The 15,781-nt window shown below is 35.7% G+C and overlaps 1 protein-coding gene across 1 annotated transcript; it reads left to right on the top strand.

Annotated features, from left to right (window-relative positions):
* Positions 1-714: 714 nt before the first annotated feature.
* On the top strand, positions 715-14,580 carry LOC128216862 (mesoderm-specific transcript homolog protein-like). The gene is made up of 12 exons (XM_052923551.1): positions 715-836; positions 1,726-1,911; positions 2,515-2,594; positions 2,865-2,942; positions 3,074-3,204; positions 6,527-6,582; positions 7,104-7,144; positions 8,083-8,150; positions 9,112-9,213; positions 10,830-10,906; positions 11,179-11,242; positions 12,436-14,580. The coding sequence occupies exons 2-12, from the start codon at positions 1,758-1,760 to the stop codon at positions 12,560-12,562; spliced, it is 978 nt and encodes a 325-aa protein (XP_052779511.1). The 5' UTR covers positions 715-836; positions 1,726-1,757; the 3' UTR covers positions 12,563-14,580.
* The last annotated feature ends 1,201 nt before the right edge of the window (positions 14,581-15,781 follow it).

Here is a 15,781-nt window from a genome sequence, read left to right as displayed (position 1 = left end):
ATCCCTAGCTTATACTAATGCCTTGCATCGGAATGCATCGTTTGACAGCTGATCTCGTATGCAAACATTGAAGCGCTTGAATATAACTTGTTTTATAAGCGTCCGTTTCGACTCGATAATAGCAAGTGTCCATTTTGAGAGCCATGCGAGGGTATCATAACAATATATCCCGATAAAAAGTGTAAAAGTGCGGATTGGCTAATACCTTGTACATGCATATTTTACAATGACAACATTTAGTTACGTACGTTAGGTACGTCAGGTAAAATGGCATCGTTATCCATCCAAATGCCTCAGTTGACATTAACTCTCTCGCGTTAACATTATATTATGATATCGAATATATAGTACTAAAAAGAAAATACCTGACGATTATGTTACCAGACAGAGTCAACATTTCAGTTTGAATTTACAGTTCACGAAAGTACACTCAATAAAGACGTTCTTGGTAGCTTTCTTTGCGAATTTTCTTAATTCCGATAAATAATATTTCAAAACTTATGAAAACGCTTAAATGCAAAATCATATTATGATTTTACATAACATTCTTTACAAATAATTCAAAATATATCTGTGTCATAAGTGCCTCTTGATATTTGCATGTTTTTTGTTAATAATACACTTGATTTAACGCATTTAACACATTTTAAACACTTTGTATCAACTCAAATGCAAAAGACAAATACAATATTGAGATTTGGGTCCCGAGTTCCGGCAAGTATAACTTTCCTAACATAACGAGTCAAAAAGTAGGGCGTTAAGGTTAAAAGAAGGGACGAGATAATATTTGTCTCCAAAGGATATTAAACAACATATTTAACTGTGAAATTAGAAAGGTAAGTCAAACGTTTTTTTCACCAATAATAACATGACTAATATGTTCATAATCTCACAGGTTTTTGAAAGTAAATTACACAAGGAAACACAGTGTTCGTCACATACTTATAGTGATACTTTTTGCTTCTGCATCATGTATTTATATATTGACCTAACTGAACAACATGAAGTTATTATCATTTTGTGAATTGACTTTTTAGTCGACTTTACACGTATCGAAATTGTCATGTACGCTACCTTTTTTATATTATCAATGCTTTAACCTACACATGTTTATGTGTTTTTTTATCTGACTTCCCTTTAAGTGAATGCACATTATATAGACATGATTTTAAGGGACCTTCCATATGTTTTAAAAATGGGTGGGGAGGCTAGAAATTGAAATGTTTCAAAAGTTTTATTTACTTTTGAGGTTAAATAAGAAATATATTCAATACAATAGTAAATGAAATTTACTTCCTGGTAACGACAATGCAATTTCCTATCATAAAATAGAAGCTATCACCGTAAATAAACAATAAATTGTTGATTAGATATTTTCAAATATTTTGACATATAAAAAAGAACAATTCATATTGTAGAAAGACTTTCTGAAAAACTGTGATTGTTTTTTTAACCAATAATTGACAAATCCTTTTTCGTAAAATTTGCACATCTCCTTTTATTATTACACCTACACATGTTGCAAACAATGTTTGATTTATGTTTGTTAAATGTTGAACCCCAAAACTAAGTGAAAAAGGAAACGTTTTAGAACAGTTTATGTGTTGGTATTTCAAACCATGTTTTACACTCTGGTAGGCCCTAAATATTCCGACTTTTGCATTGTTTTAATGAAATCAACTATAAAAACTCTTTTACATCGGACTATCTTGTTTGAAATATCAGGCACGCGTGAATATAATCAGTTAGTCACTGAGATGGGGTACCAAACCATTGCATGGATTGTGGTTGTCACCGCCGCCACCGTATATTTCCTCAACATACCACCACCGCCACTTTCATCGACGCTGCTCAACTGGCAAAAGAAAGGCAATATCTTCAAATATAAGGAATTTGATATATTTTATATAGGTTAGTACTGTTTTTCTTTTATTATTTCTTTAAAGTTTTTAATGTGCAAAAAATTAAATGATATAACATTTATATACTGATTATCAATGAAAGCAACCTCGGCATAAAATAAATCCCTAAAAATGTATTATGGCGTATTAAATTTTGATTTATTATAGAAGAAAAGCAAAATAACGAGTACACAATTCAATCACACAAGTTGATTTATACTTTCGATCTTTTTCTATTAGCGAATATAGATGCTTAAAGTGACACTCTTATTCAAAATCAATATATACACAAGTATAACAAACATCATTTTTTACTGATAAACCTTTAACTACTTACTAAATAATGCATTTATGGAAAAGATTGTAACCGTGTATTTAATAGCAGAAAGCGCAAAAATATTAAATGATTGTTGAATGCTAAAATATTTAAAAGATTGTGGTCTGCTATAGTCTCCTTAGTGTGTCCGATTTATTCATTCTTTTTGGAATATTAAAACAATTTTATTAATTTTGGTAAATCTTATTTGGGAGTAAGAGTGCATCTTTAATGGTAAAAATGTATTTATATAAATTTATGTCAATTTTTTTCTAAGAGAAACCATTTTGTTTACAGTTGAGGAAGGAGTACCAAGCGATGGAAGCACCCTTGTGTTGATCCATGGATTTCCCACCTCCAGCCATGATTGGAGCAAGGTTTATCATACACCTATACATGTTTTGCCCCGGGGGAGGGACGGGGGCACGCCATGAGATTTAGACAAACTGCAAATTCCAGTCCTGGGGCAGCGAAATTTGTCAAAAGCCCTGGGGTCATAATTGTAATAGACATACAAAATCCTTACAATATTTTTTTTTTCTCGAGGGGCAGTCTCAAGAATAAGTTTAATGTTCTTTTCTTCGATTTAACCTATCAGATATTTCACTTTTTAAGTGAAAATAATATATATATGCTGTTTTTTTCAGATTCTTGGTCGCATGAAATCGCAGTTCAGCAAAATCATTATGCTGGATATGTTAGGATATGGATTCTCAGACAAACCGGTTTGTGGCGAATGGAAAGTTTTATTGATAGCATAAAGTTTTGATGAAAAAATGCTTGATTTTTGAATTGAATGAATTTTGCGTTTATTTTTAACACTAAAGCCAGTTTATTCCACATTCCTTGTTTACAGCTCGACCACGACTACCTGATTACGGAACAGGCGGACATTCACGAGGCTCTGCTGACGTCACTTTCTATATCACGCGCACACGTGATGTCTCATGACTATGGTGACACTGTGGCCTTGGAACTGCTTCACAGGTAAGATGATTAAGTAGAAATGAAACTGTTGTATAACATAGCTTCATTACCTTATAACCTTACTTTTCAGCCAAGGGAGTCGACTAACGATCTTAAATAAGTATTTTGCTTAGTCTTTAAGAATCTTAATAGATATGACGTCATAATTTGGTACCCCGTCTGCTGAAAACTGGATTAAGAATACAACCGTTATACTCAGCCAATGGAATTGTAGAAAGGCGATAATTCAGTACTAGGGTTAATCGTTAAGAATTTCACCATTCGCAGGCGTTTGAAGGTCCGCCTTCTGCCACTCATCCGATTTAATTCCCTGTGTCAGACTTTGCGTTGACTATGTGTCAGAGAATGAGGTTGTGACCTAAGACAGTAAGATGCCCTGAAATGTAATCAAAATGATTAAGATTGGCTCGTTCTTTACGCCCAATCCGTCAATTATACATTATTAAGATTTTACTTAATGTCTTCTAACTTTTACATAATCTAAGTCAGTTTCAACACGTTTTGTAAAATCTTAAAAAGGGGTCGTTCGCTTCGCACACTCTGTCCTTCTTACTTATTGTTTTGTTTTTTTTTGTTTGTTTTTTTAATTTGACATTGCTAACCATAGTACTGTGTTTTTTCGAATGTCATTGCTGTCATACTGTGTATTGTCGGATGTCACACCTGTCATAGTGTATATTGTCGGATGTCACACCTGTCATACTGTGTATTCTCGGATGTCACACCCGTCAAAGTGTGTATTGCGGATGTCTCCCCTGACATTGCTAACCTTAGTACTGTGTATTGTAGGATGTCATTGCTGTCATATTGTGTATTGTCGGATGTCATTGATGTCATACTGTGTATTGTCGGATGTCACACCTGTCATATTGTGTGTTGTCGGATGTCCCACCTCACATTGCTAACCTTAGTACTGTGTATTGTCGGATGTCATTGCTGTCATACTGTGTATTGTCGGATGTCATTGATGTCATACTGTGTATTGTCGGATGTCACACCTGTCATATTGTGTGTTGTCGGATGTCCCACCTCACATTGCTAACCTTAGTATTGTTTATTGTCGGATGTCATCCCTGTCATACTGTGAATTGTCGGATGTCAACCCTGTTATTGCTATCCTAAGCAATGTCTTTTGTCGGATGTCACACCTGTTATTACTAACCTTAGTACTGTATATTGTCCGATGCGACATCTGGTATTACTTACCGTAGCACTGTGTATTGTCGAATGTCACACCTGCTATTACTTACCTTAGTGCTGTCTATTGTCGGATGTCACCCCTGTTATTACTTACCTTAGTGCTGTCTTTTGTCGGATGTCACACCTGTTATTACTAACCTTAGTACTGTATATTGTCCGATGCGACATCTGGTATTACTTACCGTAGCACTGTGTATTGTCGGATGTCACCCCTGTTATTACTTACCTTAGAATCATATTGTCATATGTCACGCCTATTATTATTTACCTTAGTAATAATTATTGTCGGATGTCACAACTGGTATTGCTTACCTAAGTACTGTCTAATGTCGGATGTCACACCTTGTAATGCTTACCTTAGCACTGTATATTGTCTGATGTCACAGCTAGTGTTCTTGACCTTAGTACTGTGTATTGTCGGATGTCACACCTGACATAGTGTGTATTGTCGGATGTCCCACCTCACATTGCTAACCTTTATACTATGTATTGTCTGATGTCATCCCTGTCATACTGTGAATTGTCGGATGTCACCCCTGTTATTGCTTAACTAAGCAATGTCTATTGTCGATTGTCGCACCTGTTATTACTTAACTTAGAACTGTCTATTGTCGGATGTCATACCTGTTATTATTACCTTAGCACTGTCTATTGTCAGATGTCACACCTGGTACTACTCACCTTAGTACTGTTTATTGTCGGGTGTCACACCTGTTATTACTTACCTTAGCACTGTCTTTTGTCATATGTCACACCTGTTATTACTTACCTTAGCACTGTCTTTTGTCAGATGTCACACCTGTTATTACTTTACTTAGCACTGTCTTTTGTCAGATCTCACACCTGTTATTACTTACTTTAGTTCTGTATTTTGTCAGATGTCACACCTGTTATTACTTACCTTAGTATAGTCTATTGTCGAATGTCACACCTGGTACTACTCACCTTAGTACTGTTTATTGTCGGGTGTCACACCTGTTATTACTTACCTTAGCACTGTATTTTGTCAGATGTCACACCTGGTATAACTTACCTTAGTTCTGTATTTTGTCAGATGTCACACCTGTTATTACTTACCTTAGTACAGTCTATTGTGGAATGTCACACCTGGTATTGATTACCTTAGCACTGTTTATTGTCGGGTGGCGCACCTGGTATTACTTTTCTTAGCACTGTCTATTGTCGGATGTCACACCTGGTATTGCTTACCTCAGTACTGTCTATTGTCGGATGTCACACCTGTTATTGCTTACCTCAGTACTGTCTATTGTCGGATGTCACACCTGGTATTGCTTACCTCAGTACTGTCTATTGTCGGATGTCACAACTGGTATTGCTTACCTCAGTACTGTCTATTGTCGGATGTCACAACTGGTATTGCTTACCTCAGTACTGTCTATTGTCGAATGTCACACCTGTTATTGCTTACCTCAGTACTGTCTATTGTCGGATGTCACACCTGGTATTGCTTACCTCAGTACTGTCTATTGTCGGATGTCACAACTGGTATTGCTTACCTTAGTACTGTCTATTGTCGGATGTTACACCTGTTATTGCTTTTTTATCATATATCCAAATAAATCATTTTAAAGTCACATTTCGCAGGAGTTAAACTCATGTACGATAAAGCATAACGACTTTTAGAATGGGGCTATGTTGGCCAGAGATCGCTATGATTAACTTTAAACAATTTCAGAACCAATCGTATTGCATTCATTTACTTACTTAAAGATAATACGCTTTTGGGACAACCGTAAAAGTAATAATTATTTTGTGTTTGTTGAACACAGTCATATTCAAACACCATTTTTATCGAAATAGTTATAAAGAGCGGTCATCTTAGACCCCATCTTAAATTTCCGAGCCCGAACTGCAGTTTTTGATCATACAGACCCTGCCAAACATTTTGCTATATAATATCATTTTTTTTTACTCTTGTTACCCCCTTAAATAAGCCACTCTTGAAATCAAAGTCACCGTAAAGCTTGTACCGGCTTTTATCGTGATTTGGGTGCTTCCAAAATTACACACAGATCGATAATTACAGAAAAATTTTTATTCTTAAAGATCATCCTTATAATGATATAACAAAGTCAAATAAGAGTGTGTTTTTTCATTACAGATTCAACAACAAAGAATCAAAGTTTCAGCTTGAATCAATGTGCATGTTAAATGGCGGTAAGTCAAAAATTTGTTTGATCCTAGAACCTGCGCTCACCCTCAACTGTAAAGTTTCCCCGGAAGAGTAGACCCCCCGGAACACTCTACAACGACTTTTATTTATGGTAATTAAGTCGCCAAACAGCTCTTAAAATACCGACAACGGGCCTTGGTACTAATACATAATAGAGTGGAACCCCGTTGGCTCGAGCTCACAGGGACCGTCGAAAATACTTCAAGCCTCGATAAGTTTGAGCCAAGCGGGTATTCTTACTTTCAGTAAATAGAAATTGGGTCTTTACGTCCAGTTCGAGCCAAAGAGGAATTCGTACCAAGCGAGTTCGAGCCAGCGGGGTTCGACTGTACTATGCTCGTCATATTAACCTATAACTAGCTGACAATCTACGAGTATCTACAATTAATGTACATGAAGGTTTTTAGTTCAAGTTTAATACAAAACATCTTCATGATTTCGTTGCATTCACAAATACGTAACTATTCTGCAACTAACCATTGTTTTAATTGAATTCCTATTTCAGGCGTGTTTCCAGAGACAAATACCCCTTTAATAGGCCAAAAGGTACGTTTCTTTGTGTATTCTGATATGAGTAATTATTTTCCAAAACTTAATGTACATATATTAATATTATACTCAATTAATAGGCCAAAAGGCACGTTTCTTTGTGAATTCTGATATAAGGAATTATTTCCAAAACATAATGTACAGATTTAAGCAAACCTAAACAATAATTGCCAAGCAAACTCTAATTGAAACATCCTGCACCTTATTGCAGAGTTTTTTTTTATTGATTTCGTTTCATTATTCCTGATGTAAGAACGGTAGCCATAAAACAGAGTTGCGTACGGATAAATTACAACGCTATTCCAATATACCATTGCTACTTAGTGAACGATAGGTGACTATAGAGTACAACCCACTACCCTTTTATCACTGCTTGAAATTTACAAAACTCGCACTTCGCGCTCGTTGATGAAAATATCTAGTACAACGTGCAATAACGTTTTGCAGGATAAGTGGCGAAATGCTTCAACTCACTATCCTTTTTTTTATTGAAAAATACAAAACTCGTGCTTCGCGCTCATTTATTTTTATTTCATCTAAAATAGTGAGTGCAATAAAACGTTTACTTACATTTGTAAGTATCCATGTCCATTGTATTTTTACAGAAGCCTTGGGCACTTTGTTCATAATGCTTGATTTCATCAATTTTTTTGCCGCGAAAATACGTCAGATGGCGGGGCGAAAATATAAAAACACACCATTTTATATGGCGTTGTGAAAAAAAACACGACGGATTATTATTTCGTTTTTTTGCCACCCAACATTGCGTACTATTGTATTTTTTCACGGCACATCTTGTATTGTTTAATTTTGTATTTTCGCACTGTCGTTGGGCGTATTTTCGAAACATCGTAATTGGAAATGACAGAAATAGGCTACCATACAGTTCAAGGCTCGACTCACTATACAATGTCATTTATATCTCCTTATTTCAGCTCCTTTTGACGCCTGTTATTGGGTCAGTACTGAGCCACTTTACCTTCTACCGGATTTTTGAACGGAGGTAAGGCTAATACATGTCGTTTTTAATGTTTCTAATACACTCCGTTGTTAATGTATTAAGATAGCATCCGTAAATCGAAACATTTTAGCTCATCTTTTTCCGGGAAGCCGGAATTAAACACTTTTAGCTTATCTGCTGGTTAAGTACAAATGTCAAGTTATTGTTATAGTTTTGGTTTCGTCAAAGAAGTTGTGTATAACTTTAAACATAGTTTTAAAAAAATGAAAATAGGCAAATGAAACTTGGTACACATGTTGCCAGAGACAATGCGCACATGTACAACAAGGTCCATAACTCTGGTTTAAATAATTGTTATGCCTCTTCAAAGTTTGAAAAGTCAAACACTTTGACTTGGCTTTTACTAAATACCTATTGAAAGTTTTCACATAAAAGTTTGCTTACATGTTAATAGCGACAAAGACACAATTGTAGAAAGGCCCACCACTTTGGCTTTCACAGTTATCGAGTTTTACCCCTTGAAAGTTTGAATATGTCATGCAAAGACTTGCTGTTAGCTGTATGTTAATAACCAGTCCATTGAATATATTCACATGATTCTTTGTATTACCACTAACAGTGTGAATATGTAAAACAAGGCATTTTACTCTTGCTTTAATAAGTTCCGAATGTCCCGTAAATGTAAATGTGTACATGCTACTAACGACTTAAAACAACAAAATAAGTGTAGAAAGGCTCAGCACTTTAGCTTTCATAGTAATCAAATTATGACCGTTGAGAATATGAACAAGGCTTGCAAACAATTGTTCTTTGCATTTAATAACAGTTCAAGATATTCACATGACTCTTTGTAAACACATAACCAATGAGAATGAGCATATATAAAACAATGCCCTTAACTCTTGCTTTAATAAGTGCCGAATGTCCCGTATATGTCACTAAAAAGAACAATTGAGGGTGGGCGTTCGTTCCGCGGCGCCTTAGTTTTAGCTTGTATTTTCAGCTTGTCAAAGGTGTTCGGAGCAGACACCCAACCAACCTCTGATGAAATGATGGATTTCTACGCAATAATCCAGCGCAAAAATGGCAACGTCGTTAATTCAAGGTTTTATTTAAATAAACAAAAACTATACCGTGTTTTAAGGCATTAGAATCACTATAAAAACTATACCATGTTTTAAGGCATAAGAATCACTATAAAAACTATACCGTGTTTTAAGGCATTAGAATCACTATAAAAACTATACCGTGTTTTAAGGCATTAGAATCACTATAAAAACTATACCGTGTTTTAAGGCATTAGAATCACTATAAAAACTATACCGTGTTTTAAGGCATTAGAATCACTATAAAAACTATACCGTGTTTTAAGGCATTAGAATCACTATAAAAACTATACCGTGTTTTAAGGCATTAGAATCACTATAAAAACTATACCGTGTTTTAAGGCATTAGAATCACTATAAAACCTATACCGTGTTATAAGGCATTAGAATCACTATAAAACTATACCGTGTTTTAAGGCATTAGCATCACTATAAAAACTATACCGTGTTTTAAGGCATTAGCATCACTATAAAAACTATACCGTGTTTTAAGGCATTAGCATCACTATAAAAAAACTATACCGTGTTTAAAGGCATTAGAATCACTATAAAAAAACTATACCGTGTTTAAAGGCATTAGAATCACTATAAAAAACTATACCGTGTTTTAAGGCATTAGAATCACTATAAAAAAACTATACCGTGTTTTAAGGCATTAGAATCACTATAAAAACTATACCGTGTTTTAAGGCATTAGAATCACTATAAAAAACTATACCGTGTTTTAAGGCATTAGAATCACTATAAAAACTATACCGTGTTTTAAGGCATTAGAATCACTATAAAAAACTATTCCGTGTTTTAAGGCATTAGAATCACTATAAAAACTATACCGTGTTTTAAGGCATCAGAATCACTATAAAAAACTATACCGTGTTTTAAGGCATTAGAATCACTATAAAAACAATAGTACATCATAGAAAGAGGGAAATTCCACACCAGAAGAAAACACTCACTTAACAACCACAGTGTGTGTATACCACGTGATAAATTACGTCATAAAACCTACATCAGAAGGCAATATTTTGCTTCGAATGATGACTTAAAACAAAGATGACTTTCCTTTTTCTTCACCATTTTAAATAAATCAAAGGGCATAAGCAACTATATTATAGTAGGTTTTCTGTAGTAAGTAAAGTTTGTTTTCGATTTCACTGCCATATTAAGGCTGGTAGATCGGGGTGTTTTTTATTAAGTATGTAAAGTAAGGCAGGGTTTTATAAGAAATATATTGTTTTCGATTTCACTGCCATAAACAATGAAAGAGTAAGTAAGTTGGGATTGTTTTTTTTCTAACTATCGAGGGGCGTAGCTAACCCTCTAAATAATTATCTATCTATATATTAAGTCAAGTACGCAAACTGCAACGTTGGCAGATTCTTTTTATATTTTTGTCAGAATCATGTGAACTCAGCCGCCTAGTCGCGTAAAGTCAATTTAAAAAACTAAGGTTAGGTGCAAACATTTGGAGTAGGTCAGGAAACCGAAAACAAATACTTTTTTGATAATTATGACTTATTTCTAACATGGAATCAAATTCATTAATTAAATTTATTTCATTTAAATGTTTTGTCGAGATGCATGAGTTTATTTAATAAGATGTTCTGTATTTTAGATTGATAAAATATCTCAACCAACGGGCAGAAAACAAGGACAGATGGGTCGGTGCACTTTTGGAAACGAAACTTCCAGGTGATAAACTTCACATCATTTTGTACATAACGAATTACTCTATTGGCAAGATATTATTAAAGTTTAAAGAAAAAGTGAATAATGTTACAATTAAAAGCATGAAAACTATAGACTAAAAGAAATATATGAAAATCGAGGACCAGGCAGTATGCGATTTGGCGGCCATTTTTCAAGATGGCCGACATTCGGCAAAAATGACTAACAACAATGATTCTATTTTTTATACTCAGTAAACTATTTTAATCATTTAATGACATATATTCTTATTTCAGTTCACATGATATATGGCCCATCTGATCCAGTTAACAGTGGATACGCCTTCGTTGATCATTACAAGTAAAACACCATTTCATACATATTTTATTGTGTTATAAAACTGATTTAATGTATGATTTAGCTTAATTTATTCACTTAAAAACAAGAGCAAAAAATAGAAAAAGAAAATAAGTTCAACACCAGAGTGTTACTGCGATATTCTTTTTCTTCCACAGAAAAGTAGTTCAATCCAAGAGTGTTACTGCGATTTTCTTTTTATTTCCACAGAAAAGTAGTTCAATCCAAGAGTGTTACTGCGACATTCTTTTTATTTCCACAGAAAAGAAGTTCAATCCAAGAGTGTTACTGCGACATTCTTTTTATTTCCACAGAAATGAAGTTAAATCCAAGAGTGTTACTGCGACATTCTTTTTATTTCCACAGAAAAGAAGTTCAATCCCAGAGTGTTACTGCGATTTTCTTTTTATTTCCACAGGAAATAAATTAAATCACAGAGTGTTACTGTTTTTTTACAGGAAAGTAGTGACATCCGCGAGTATGTTTGTTTATTTGAGTTTATCAAGGTCTGCCCGCGCCCATTGACTGCATTATGGCTTGACGCCGCCGTGACGCCATCACGACTTAAATTGTGTTTAAATGCCATAAGTGACATGGGATAGAAGTGACAGCAATTCGCAGTCAAATCCAGACATTGGAAGACTTGAAGAAACAGAGTGAGATACAAGAGATCCGGGTGCGATACCCTAGCTCTTTGCGAAGAGACCTCTTGGTTCTTTAACGTGCTCGGTGTAAAGCACCGATACACAAGATACAACTTTCCTGGGTTGAACCAGTACTGAGTACACCACTTTTCCAAGCACTACCCTTTAAATGCCAAGCGCCAGGCAAGGGAGCTACTTGTACCAGCTTTTAACGTCTTTCGGTATGACGCGGCCCAGGATCGAACCCACGACCTCCCGCTCCGTAGGACGCCTTAACCACAAAGCCACGGAGACGGTTTATCCGCGAGTATAACTGTCATCTCCTTCTTTTTTATTTCTACAGGAAAGTAGATCCATCCGCGTGTATAACTGTCATCGCCTTTTTATATTCACAGGAAAGTATATGTACCATCCGCGAGTATAACTGTCATCTCCTTTTTATATATACAGGAAAGTAGTGCCATCCGCGATAATTCCTGTCTTCTTTTTTATTTATTTAGGAAAGTAGTGTCATCCGCGAGTATAACTGTCATCTCCTTTTTATATCCACAGGAAAGTAGTACCATCCCCAAGTATAACTGTACTAGACGCGGCGATAGGACACTATCCCCAGTGGGAGGATCCTAATGGCGTCTTCGAATCCTACAAGTCCTTCTTGCAGTCCATCAAAAAGCCTTAAATTATCGCCCCAGGATCATCAAAAACCTTGAATCATTCCACCAGTGCATACAATAAAATTCTTTCCACCAGTCCATAAAAAGCCTTGAACTCTCTCCCCAGGTAATAAAAATGATCTTGAACTTTCTTCTCCAGTCCATTGAAAAGTCTTTTAATATTTCATCATATATTCAATCGATCAATCATAATGTACATGGCCTTGGAATACTCGAAAACGACGTGAATACATTTTAAATTTTCATAAAAATGAAAAACAATCAACTATTTAAAAAAAGGCTTTGAAATATTTTGAAACTTAATAATTCGAGCAAAAGAAAGCCACCTTCGTATTATCAATATTTCCAATCTCCTTTGAAACATATTACTTAACCCATATCTATAAAATTCTTGCATAAATTCATGAAAAGTCCTTAAAGGACAAAAGCCAGTAAAGGTTTTGAACTACTTTTGCCTTTATTCTGGTGATTTTTTTTCCCATAAAAAGAAATGAAAGTTTAATAAAGTTTACTGCTTAATAATTTGTATGTGAGAGTTAATGTCTGTTATGATTTCCTTAACAATAACCTATATTATTTTGTTGTTTAACGGTGTCTTTTAATTTTAAATGAGTATGCTTGTATGCCGTGTGATTGATAGTGTTTACAATATCACTTCTGTTTGTTAGATGTTGTTTAATTTGTGGTATTCTAGCGCTGAATACCGTTGTGTAAATCTTGTATGCTCATTTGTTTTTTTGAACAAATAGCCTGTTTACCATGACAGATAAATACATGCATGACCATTATGTGCTTAAATATCGACGAGTATTTAGCCTTTACACTTTTGTTTGACCATGATTCATCGTAACCTTAAAGGGATTTGACACCAGATGGTCCAAAATTCGTCAAATACAGTATTTCCTCAAGACAAGCCTAAAGTTGTTAATACGAGCTGGTATGAGGCCTATAATTCATTATGTTTAGGGCTGCAAACAAATATTTAAATATTCGAATATTCGATTAAACGTTTGGTATTCGAATGTCAAAATAGGAATTCGAAAATGTCGATTTGTTTTTGTTTTTGAATAAACAGAATAATGAACCCTTTTGCCTACAACTCTGTGTTGTGTATAAAGTGCGTTTTTCTTGTTATTACAACGATTTGTCCGTTGCCAGACGTGTATATCACACTACTGACAATACACTCAACACGCGTCATAATCATTTAGGGACATATCTTCAGGAACTAGAAAAAGTCTCCGTGATATGACAATAATATAACTGGCTTTTAGACAAGTGACATCAGCAATTTCAATTTGTTTCGGTAAACTGTATAGTATAGCGTTTTATGATTTTCTCTATTGATGCACACTAGAAGAGTCAAAATCGGGATATATTTTTGACTTTTTTCCGAAGTTGGTTTGGCTTTTCCATAGCTATATTCAGTAGAGGTCTATCCAAGAACTAGGCTTTCGTCCTACCAAAAGACCCTCCATTAGCGCATAACGCCATTTCTGTATCTGTTCAAATACGTAGAAGGGCCACTTCTGGCATATCTGTACGGCTATTTGACCAGGGATCCATCTAATTTCATTTGTTTTCAAATATAAAGGCAGTGGAATGAGGCCTATAATTCACTATTTTTCATTACTAAAAAAGCGCATTCAGATTTCCCAGTTCATAGTGTATACATTTAGCCCGTGAATTTCCCGTGATTATAATAGGTACATAAACCGACGGGATTTTTAAATTCATTGTGATTTATGTAGTAGACAAACCCAGTGAATTTCGCATTGGAAAAAAATGCAAACACTGCGAAAGACACGTTGGCATGTGTCGTTGGCGATGTGATACATCAGTAAGAAAGATGCAATGCGTTGTACACAGCGATATCGGTTTTATGTAAGTTTTTGACAAATTTCTTTTTTTCATGCGATGGTATTATCTGGTGTCTAGTCCCTTTAGTCTACCTGTATATGTATTTCTTAATGTCCTACCTTAAACATTTGCCTGATGCATTTGTAATAAACTTTAAACTGTATATACAGAATGTATTGTTCACACTTAATGTCTGCAAACTTAAGTTGAGTTTACTTTGAAGTTGTACTTCAAAATTTCCAATCTCCAGTTCGTATTTCACTGCGTCAAATGGTAGAATATACAAGAATGAACGGTCCTCGTACATCGTGAATATTCGTGCGTGCTCTAACCCCGTACACTAGCATGTTAGGGTTCAAAGTACGGACCCCGTACACTAGCCTGTTTGGGATGGAATTCCGGACCCCGTACACTAGCATGTTTGGGATGAAAGTACGGACCCATACACTAGAATGTTTGGGATGAAAGTACGGACCCCGTACACTAGCATGTTTGGGATGAAAGTACGGACCCCGTACACTAGCATGTTTGGGATGAAAGTACGGACCCCGTTCACTAGCATGTTTGGGATAAAAGTATTGACCCCACACACTAGCATGTTTGGGATGAAAGTACGGACCCCGTACACTAGCATGTTTGGGATAAAAGTATTGACCCCGTACACTAGCATGTTTGGGATAAAAGTACAGACCCCGTGCACTAGCATGTTTGGGATGAAAGTACGGACCCCGTACACTAGCATGTTTGGGATGAAAGTACGGACCCCGTGCACTAGCATGTTTGGGATGAAAGTACAGACCCCGTACACTAGCATGTTTGGGATGAAAGTCCGGACCCCGTACACTAGCATGTTTGGGATAAAAGTACAGACCCCGTACACTAGCATGTTTGGGATGAAAGTCCGGACCCCGTACACTAGCATGTTTGGGATGAAAGCATAGACCTCGTACACTAGCATGTTTGGGATGAACACTCTAATGTTCGGAATTAAAGTACATGCAACGTATAAGGGATCAAAGTACCGACCCCGTACATTCACCGTATTAGGGATAAAACAACGGACCCCGTAATTGCAACTTCAATGGGATAAAAGTACAGACCCCGTTCACTAGCATGTTTGGGATGAAAGTCCGGACCCCGTACACTAGCATGTTTGGGATGAAAGCATAGACCTCGTACACTAGCATGTTTGGGATGAACACTCTAATATTCGGAATTAAAGTACATGCAACGTATAAAGGATCAAAGTACCGACCCCGTACATTCACCGTATTAGGGATAAAACAACGGACCCCGTAAATGCAACTTCAATGGGATAAAAGTACGAACCCCGAACATGCATTGTGTAAGGGATAAAAGTACCG

This window comes from Mya arenaria, chromosome 14 (assembly GCF_026914265.1).
Source record: "Mya arenaria isolate MELC-2E11 chromosome 14, ASM2691426v1".
Taxonomy (NCBI): domain Eukaryota; kingdom Metazoa; phylum Mollusca; class Bivalvia; order Myida; family Myidae; genus Mya; species Mya arenaria.
The sequence above is the reverse complement of the archived record's forward strand: the minus strand, read 5'-3'. Positions and strand labels throughout refer to the sequence as shown.